We start from the raw sequence: 10,311 nt of genomic DNA on the forward strand, positions 1-10,311 counted from the left end.
ATCTCTTGTAAACTGGCAAAACAACCAGCTATTTCTTTTAATCTTAGCACTTCTATCTCAACTGAACCTTTTGCTCTTATACAATCTGATGTCCGGGGTAAATCTCCAATTATGTCAAAGGGAGGTGCTTTGTATTATGTCAGTTTTATTGATGATTATTCGCGTTATACATGGGTATATCTATTCAGCTCTAGAGCATATTTTCTTAAGTTATATGTTGATTTCTCAAACATGATAAAAACTCAGTTTGATAAAGTGATCAAAGTTTTTCGTGTTGATCAGGGTGGGGAATATATTTCTAATCCATTCAAAGATTTTTTTTAAACCCAAGGAACCATTCTTCAATTGTCCTGTAATGAAATTCCAGAACAAAATGGAGTTGCAGAACGTAAACACTGTCATATTATAGAGACAACTAGAACCCAGTTAATTTCTGGTTCAGTTCCTTCCAATTTCTGTGGAGAATCAGTCCTTACTGCAGTCTACACCATCAATAGAGTCCCAACAGCTTTCATAGGAGGAATATCACCTTATGAGAATCTCTATGGTAAGAAACCAAACTATTCTGATCTCCGAGTCTTTGGTTCAACTTGTTTTGTACTCCTTACAGAACGTGAATGTCATAAACTTGGTCAAAAGAATGTCTTGTGTGTCTTCTTGGTTATGGTATTGAACAAAAGGGGTATCGTTATTATGATCCAGTTAATAGAAAGCTTCGTGTCTCTCGTCATGTCACATTCTGAGAGAAAGTTCCATTATGGTCACTTCCAAGCAGCAAATCATCATCTTTTGAGTCTTTCACATAATCTGATTCATCTCCTAGTGAATACAATCCTAGCACTTTTACTATATTTACTCCTGAAAATCCATCTCCTCTAGTTGTTGATCCACCAAATACTTATAATCAAGACCACTCTACGACTCAACCTGACAGTGCAACTCAGGAACGAGATCCTGATTCCGAAGAAAATTCTTTGCCACCTCGCAATCGAAGACCACCAGCTAAATATGCAGACTATCATTGTTCCTTGTCTTCTATTTTGTCATTTTATGAACCAAAAACATACATAGAAGCTGCACCCATTCCAGAATGGCAAGATTCAATGGATGATGAACTAGAAGCACATGCAGAGGCAGGGACATGGGAAATGGTGGATCCTCCTCCTGGAAAATCAGTTGTTGGAAGCAGATGGGTCTATAAAGTTAAGACCAAGTCATATGGTGAGTTTGAACAATGTAAATCACGAGTTGTTGCAAAAGGTTATACATAAGAGTATGGTGTTGACTATGAAGAAACATTTTCACCAGTGGCCAGAATGGTTACAGTTCGTACATTACCTGTTGTTGCTGCAACACGACAATGGGGGCTTCATAAAATGGACATGAAAAACGCTTTTCTTCATGGTGAGTTACAAGAAGAGGTTTACATGCAACCTCATCCTGGTTTGCCTCATGAACCTAATCAAGTATGTAGGCTTCGAAGGGCATTATATGGACTCAAAACAGCACCTCGTGCTTGGTTTGAGAAGTTTAGCAATGCAATTCTCTAGTATGGCTTTACACAAAGCTTATGTGATTCAGCTATGTTCTTCAGATCGTCAGAAAAATGAATGGTCATTCTTCTCTTGTATGTTGACGACATGGTTATTACTGGCAGTGACCTACAAGGTATTACTGAACTCAAATCATACCTCAGTGATTGTTTTAAGATGAAAGATATTGGATATTTAAGTTACTTTCTTGGCATTGAAGTTGGCATGTCACCCACTGGTTATTTCATATCACAAGTCAAATATGCATCTGAGATTCTACAACGTGCAGGGCTGTCTGACAATAAGATAACTGACACACCTCTTGAATTGAATGTAAAATACAGTCCTACAGATGGGACTCTATTGTATAATCCGACACTGTATCGTAAACTAGTAGGGAGTCTAAATTACTTGACCATTACGAGACCAGACATAAGTCATGCAGTTCACATAGTCAGTCAGTTTATGTCTGCTCCAAGGTCTACTCATTATGCAGCTGTTCTCAGAATTCTAAGATATATCAAGGGGTCTCTTCATCAAGGTCTGTGTTTCTCATCCAAGTCTGATCTGACTCTTCAAGCTTACTCAGACTCCGATTGGGCTGGGGATATTACAGACAAAAAATCTATTACAGGCTACTGTGTGTTCTTGGGAGACTCGTTGATTTCATGGAGAAGTAAGAAGCAAAGTGTGGTTTCTCGTTCAAGTGATGAAGCAGAGTATAGAGCTCTTGCTCACACCACATCTCAACTCATTTGGTTACGGTGGCTTCTTTGTGATATGGGAGTTCTAATTTCTGCTCCTACACCACTGTATTGTGATAACAAGGCTGCTATTCAAATTATACACAATGATGTCTTCCATGAACGTACAAAACATATCGAGATAGATTGTCATTTTACTCGTCATCATTTTAAGAAAGGTACAATCACTCTTCCGCATGTCAAATCAGAATTTCAAGTGGTTGATCTTTTCATCAAGACTCACTCTGCAGCTTGTCTTCGATTCGTAATTTCCAGACTCAAGATGTGTACTCCACCACCTTGAGTCTGGGGGGGAGGTGGGGTGTTAAGATATGGTCAAGATATCATATATCCTGACATTACTGTGTTGTCATTTAGTTGTAACTGCTTATATATTCTTACTGTATATATCCTAGATATTGTTAGGTGTATCTTTTATTTGCCTTATCTAGTTGTGTAAAGTTGTACAAATCAGGCCATTGCCTATCAATGAATACACAGAGAATTATTCTCACAAATTACATTAGAATCTCTATGCTCATGTTTATCAAAATCCACAATTGCAACTATCCACCATAAGATACACCTTCACAGGGCATTACTCATTTCATTTCTATCACCCACCCCATTGCCAGATTACTCCTTCAGCATTTCCAATTACTACAGACATAGTTACATATCATCTGTAGTTGAATCTCCTAAACATACATTTAATTCTGTTCATTAGAGACTTAACAATATTACCATCTCCTCATCTTCCCTGTAACTCACCTCCATCCATTACTGAGAGTAATTCTTGATTCATCTTAACACTTAATCATACCTTGTATCTCAACCACAAGCCTAAACTACAACCACAGTTCCACTGACAATCAAATAAACTCAGAATTGAACATAATAACTTTACCCAGTTAACTAAGAAAGAACCATTGCCTCAGTTTATTTCTACTCAAGCATTTGAATAAGATTCTGCTTCTCACTTCAGCAACCCATCAATCTTCTTCACCATCTTTGATTTACAAGACAAATCCTCAACCCAAGAAAACCCTTCTTATAATTTCTCCTTTAATCTCGAATTAATCTTCAAAACAACACTACAACTCCATTTAAACAACAATCCAATTGTTATTTATCCTTTAACAACACTATAGCATCATCAATTCTACACAAACCCTAACCTCAAAAACCCTAACTTCTAATTCACTTCCTCCTTCAAGTCCGAATCATCAACAGACCACAACACTTTCACTAAAAGTTACCCCATGATCTTTTCCACCTTCTATTGATCACAAATCTTATATTTGATCTCTCGAGTTCGCCAGAGAAGGAAGAACAGGAGAAGAAGAGAAAAGAGAAAAAAAAAGAAGAAGAAGATAAGAAGAAGAGAATTAAGAAAAATAAGAATATATCTTCTCGGTAGGTGAAAATAAGGCCGACCAGATTTTACTGAGGCACCCACGTTCTGGATAAGGGCTGCCAAGATGGCTAAACTGCAAAATTATTATTTTTCCCTTCAAACAAACCGGATGATATCTTTTTTGTCCGATATCCGAATGACACGTTCGAGTAGTCCATTTCGCATAACTTTTCGAGACCTAAACAATGATACTAGTTTCGTATCTAGATCGTTGTTAGATTAATTCATATTAATTAAAATATATATTAACTAATCGAGTCATTAACGATTAAATCGTCTCTTGATATCTCTAGATCGACTCTTGACCGGTCTAATAGCGTTGACGAGCTTGAGGGTCTTTACAAAAAATACACCACCAACGTTTTCTTAGGCTACCTGTATGGATAATACCTAAATACAATTCCGAGAGTTCAACTTAGTGAGTCTCAATCAAGGAATAATATTAAGAGTTATATCTCTTTCTCCCACAATCAGAAAGTTTACAGAGACTAGTTCGTGAACCTGAACTACGTGAGAAAGTACTTGGAAGATTCCAAAGTTCCATATCCAAGAATCAATCAAGTCGTATCCAACAAACAAGGATGGATGTATCTACTTTTATTGATTTACGTACAACCTGTGATATTTCAATTATAAAGATAAACAATATAATGTGGAAAAGAATTAATACAGACACCAGAATTTTTGTTAACGAAGAAACTGCAAATGCAGAAAAACCCAGAGACCTAGTCCAGACTTGAACACCAAACTGTATTAAACCGCTATAGCTAGCGTACTACAAATAACTTCGGACTGGAATGTAGCTGAGAACGAATGAAACCCTCACATCAATTCAGTTAAAGTCGCACTCCTTACGCCTCTTGAATCCCAGCAGGACTCCGCGCAAATGATTTCCTTAGCTGACGTCCTTTACAACGTAAGAGTTGCTTCAACTCAATTAAAGACTTTAAACCAATCTTCATTCCACATATAAGCCTATATGTGATTTAATTTTTGATCAATAAATCAAGGTGAGACTGGAAATTGATAGCAATAGACAAAGTCTAGCTAACCTCAAAATCCAAACTTATGCTTCCCGAAGAGAAACCTAGATTATTGTTCACCTTACAAGTATTAAACCTATGGAATCACAAAGTCTGAGACCAATATAACTTTGTGATTTCTATCTATCTTGTTTGAGTGACAAACTCAACAATCAAAGCAAAATCAGGATACTGGAACTATCAAGATAAAGATAGCTGGACCTGGCGTCATGAATCCCTAGGTGAAGTCTTTTTAGTCGCTAAACCCTATAAGGGTTTGAGGGAGAGGATGACTCTAGTTTACAAGTAGGACACACGAATAATAGTGTCAGGGATTAAAAAATCTCAGTTGCTTGAGGTTCTCTCTTATATAGACTTTCAAAGCATAGGTTGCTTTAGGTTTAAGCTAAGATAGCCTTGGAACCAAACAAAAAATATCCACTATTAGATGAATCTTTGAAATGAGATTAACATACCAAGATATACATTATGGTTAGGATGAACCGTAACCGAACCATGTAAAAGATATTGTTCATTGACGGTTATCCAAGACTGGTCGATTGAACCATAATCTTAATTATTTTCATATAACACTTAAGACTTTAAGATTGAGTCACAAACATAGGTTAATGTGATCAATCATGTATATGTAGTGTTTTTAGAGATTTATTCAAATGCCAATTATCTCATAAATATAATTTTTGTGCATATGAAAATATACGACATGGCAAGTCCGTGTACTCTACCTTGTTCGCAACTATTTTTGTCATGGTACATGTACCAGCTATGTGTACCCTTAAGACAAAAACGAGTTCAAGAACTCACAAAACTTTTCTGCTTTGAATACCAGGTATGGATACCACACCGGTTTCAAAACCAACATTTCCTTTACGATATGCATACTGGGTATGCGTACTATTCTTGGTTCACTAGCAACAGATTTTTTATAGTATGGATACCGGGTATGCGTACCAAAAAGTTGATGTTGACCTATAGCTACGCCGATACGTGTACTAAGTACATATACTACGGCTATGGACCTACAACAGTTCTCCCAGTATATGAACTGGTATGCATAATGTCCTGTATCCAGATTTTAAGTAGTTCTATATTTCTCTCTAAATCAATTCGAAACATTCCCAAACAACATCAATGACGCATATCACTGTTCCAAGATATTTTCGAATGATAATCTTGAATGATGATTTAGATTATGAACAGTAAATTGTTCTTAACCGAAATTCATCAAGTATGAACAAATGTTCATTAAGCTTAGTCATATATATTTCGAGAACGAATTACCAAGATATACTTGACTCGAAATTCTTGATATGCTTGCAATAGTCCAATTAGTCATGCGACAACGTCTGATAGATAGAAGGATGAATATAACTTGAGAAATAGGTGGTTCAGTCTTTACTTACCTTTTGTTGAAGAAGTTCTCCAAAAGCGTAGGTTGATCTTCGCCTTCAAACGGTAGAACGTAGTGATGTCCAATTCTCAACTACACACTTTTATCCTAATCCGAGACGTGTCTAATTATAGACTAGAAATCAAGATATAGTTTTGATCAACTGAATTTGACAACAAGCTTGATATAGCAACACTTGTGATTTCTACCGAGCAATACTTCAACAAGAATAATTATTCTCAAGAGTGCACTTAGCAATTGAGAGTAAATTATGCTTAATATGAGGATCATACAAAATATCATTCAAAGTTAAAGAAGTATCACAACCATATGGAAGAAGTGAACTAAAACTATTTAAAATAACTAGTAAAATCTTACTATCATCAACCATAACTTGCTCCTCACCAGCAAATTCTTCAGAATCAGTCATGAGAGCGAACTCATTAGTCGTTTGATTGGTAACTCCAGAATCAAGAATCCAAATAGGGTCATGTTCATTTGCACTCCAGTGGCCAGTTGGTGCAGTAAAATTTTCTCCAGGTTCAGAAGCATGTGAAATAAATTTAACATGTGTCCATGGATTAAAAACTGGAGAAGCTATCTCCATTCCTGCAAAATCCTATTGAACAAAAGGAGCACTATTCTTGTATGCAACAGGTTTCTTGAACAGTACCAAGTAATGGTACCATAAAATATAGTATGTTTCTGAAAAGGATTGAATACTCCTTTCTTGAAAACAAAACCAAGAGAAGAACTAGTTGGTTTTGGAGCATAAGATGAGGAAGAATTAACAGGTTTCTTGAAGTTTGAACTATACTTCCTAATAAATAAACCTGACTTGATTGGGGTATACCCAGATTAACTGGGGTATACTCATTTTGTTCACATCCAAAGTGGCGTGCTAAGGGGTGTCTAAAAGATGCTAAAATACCAAATCACCCTTATTATTGATACCCTGCCGACTGATCAACCAAATAATTTTCAAAATATATCTTCAAAACTCTATCGGAATGTAATGAAATCAAAAATCAAAATCAAAACGAAACTAAAAAAAAAAAAGAATTGTGGCTACGGGATTTGAGATTGGGTATGATTTCATATTCTTATCAACAGCCAGCAGGATATTTATTTGTCGACCTTTCCGACTAGTATCAGTCGATAGGGTGTTTTTTGTCGACCTTGCCGACTTATCATCTCTGAAATTAGCATTTACAGGGTCGGCACGGTATTCATCCTTATACCTTACCGACTTTTCATCTCTGAAATTAGCATTTACAGGGTCGGCATGGTATTCATCCTTATACCTTGCCGACTAATCATGCATTTGTAACACCTTTCTCTGTATGTCAAAGAGCCTACAAACGACATGGTATTTTTTGTCGACCTTGCCGACTATAAGTTAGACGGAAAGGTAAGAAATCAATAAGCATGCTGGCCAAATTTAGTCGGCATCTTCTTCATTCGTCGACCCTGCCTACTTTTTATAATTTCAGAACTGAAAGTATTGATTACATTCTTTAATTTTGAGTATGATTTTATACAACAACTTTGCAATCCCCTTTTTGGAAGTGTTTGGGTAGTTGCAAAAAATATTCTCAAAACAAATATTTTTCATCAAAAATCTTCCCACATAAGTTCAATCAAAAACAAAAATTTCATAACTTAAATTCATAAGTTTTAATCTACTCAATTAATTAATCCAAACTCAATTAATTAACCTAATCAAAATCTTTAGTGTTAATTAAACAAGGGTATATTAGCCATGTAGAAAAAACATGGTTAAGGGGTGGCTTCTTTTACTTCAATATGACCAAGATTTTGTCTCATTAGGTATACCCCAATTAATCTGGGTATATCCCAATCAAGCCAGGTAAATAAAGCTGAGTTTGTAGGATCAACAACTAGAGGAGAAAATATTTCATTTTCGTGTTCTTTAAGACATTGCTCATGATTGATATACAAATCGTAATTCAGCAAAAGAAAGAGGTACTTCTCTAGCTATTTTGAATCGTAATTAAAAAATGTTCACTGCCTAAACCAGAAATCATGTACATAACAAAATCATTATCCGATACTGGTTCACCAATCTTAGCCAAAGAATCAGAAATCGACTTAATCTGATGAAGAAATTCAAAAATTAAAGAATTGCCTTGTCTGATTGAGTGAAACTGACCTCTAAGTTGAGAATTACAAGCAAAAAACCGTTCAGTAAACATCTTGGATAGATGATTCCACTTATCTCCTCCAGTAGGTTTCCCTAGTAATTCAGTCGCAAGAAAAGGTACAATAGTCGCATTGATGCAAGATCCAACGAAATAATCCATAGACCGCCACTCAAAATATAAAGGATTAATAACATACACATTATTATGGAACAAAAATTGAGCTTGAGGTTCAATTAATTCATGAACAAAGCCAAACAAGTTGGTGCTGATCAAAATCGAAGACATCTGATCTTTCCAAACTAGAAAATTTGATCCATCAAGATTTACAGAGACAAAATTAGATTTGCTCTGCAAAGGAAGATGAGAAAAATGAAAAACAAATGAATTATTGTTGTTATAAGGTTTTAATGGTGGTGATTGTTGAAAAACGAAAGGAGGATTCCGAGATTATTGTGTATGTTGTTGATCAAATTGGTGATGAAGTTGTTGTTGAGATTGTTGAGTTCGTTGTTGATCAAATTATTGATAAAGTTGTTGTTGAGTTTGTTTTGGTGATGAATGTTGTGGATTTGATTGATGTTGTAGCAGTGGTTGTGGAGGTTGTATAGGTTTGTTACTGAACTTATGGCGGAGGTGTTAGTGGTGGAAAATTTTGATTGTCATTGTTTAGAATGTTGTTGACTGTGGAATTGTTGATACTGTTGTTGTAATTAACAATGGAATTCATTGAGTTTTTTGTGGTTCTTCCCCTTTTGATATCTGATACCATGTAGAAACAATATTAGGTTGTATTGAAACTAATCAAAGTTTACAGATGGGTTTAGATTAGCTTATAAAGCATTACATCAATATAAGAAGAAGGCGCGAATTGTCTAACAATGACATATTTTGTTACACAAAATAACCTCTAAAGATAGTGCTCGATATACACAATATATGAGATACACGTGTAGGACTATGATTAGAATTACTAAGCACACACACATACACATAATTATTACATGCAGACTTAAGAGTAGCGTGAGCTATGGGAATGTGGATATCCAACTCAAAACCAATTGGAAATAAGTGGAATGGCCATCATCATATTTATATTGAGTAGTCATACTAGGAAGTAGTCTATGTGAGACTATTTATCTCCAACATGCCCCCTCCACATGTAGGGATCTTTGAGTCCTCTACATCGTGGACCGTTGTATAGTTTCATGCCTTCTTGGGTCTTACTTCTTATATAGGGTCACCCAACTCAAAATCAATTGGCAATTAGTGGAGTGGTCCTCAGTGCTTATATCGAGTAGTCATGCTTAGAAAGTATTTTATGTGAGACTATTTATTTCCATTGCGTGAACATGTTTTTGGTCAAAAAGGCCTTAGATGTGAATTTCTGGGTGTATAAGACATGTAAAATATGGCTATGGTTCAGATACCTAAGATTCTTCAAGATACTTTTTTAATATCCAAATTGGATATATCACCCAATTATTACAACTAACTTTTAGGACAACATACTAAAACACCCTTTAATATTTAATATCTCTATATCGTCAAGTGAAACCAGATGCGCTTGGGTTTTCTCCTCCACCACCTCCGGTTAAACAGAACGTGATCGATCGTCGTGTCTCAACATGATTTCGGTAATATATTTCAGCTAAAAACTCCAGCATCTCGTATACCAGCTATTACATCTCAAAACCCTATGTTTTTAATGAAATTTTTTGATTCCAGATTTGATAGATTGAGATAATTCGACCTTTGGACTTTGTTTTTGGGTCGTTATCAACAATGTGTTTGTTGACAGAAACTGTCATGGCATAGATTAAACTGAATCAAATAGATTGATTGAATTAAGTGTACATATACAATCACATAAGACTGTTCTTATATAGAAGAACTGAAGATACAAAAACAGGAAATAACCCTAACTTGGTCAAGGAGAAATGTACAAGAATATACACAAGATATACAGTAACAACCTATCTATATCTGGAAAGAAAGATATCTCGTAACACCCCCCCGCAAAC

At 35.6% G+C, this 10,311-nt stretch overlaps 1 protein-coding gene across 1 annotated transcript; it reads left to right on the plus strand.

Moving 5' to 3' along the window:
- The first annotated feature begins 1,709 nt into the window (after positions 1-1,709).
- On the plus strand, positions 1,710-2,579 carry LOC113351695 (uncharacterized mitochondrial protein AtMg00810-like). Its single transcript, XM_026595635.1, has one exon. It carries the CDS (start codon positions 1,710-1,712, stop codon positions 2,577-2,579), a length of 870 nt encoding a protein of 289 aa, XP_026451420.1.
- Positions 2,580-10,311: the final 7,732 nt, after the last annotated feature.

Source organism: Papaver somniferum, chromosome 2 (genome assembly GCF_003573695.1).
Source record: "Papaver somniferum cultivar HN1 chromosome 2, ASM357369v1, whole genome shotgun sequence".
Classification (NCBI taxonomy): domain Eukaryota; kingdom Viridiplantae; phylum Streptophyta; class Magnoliopsida; order Ranunculales; family Papaveraceae; genus Papaver; species Papaver somniferum.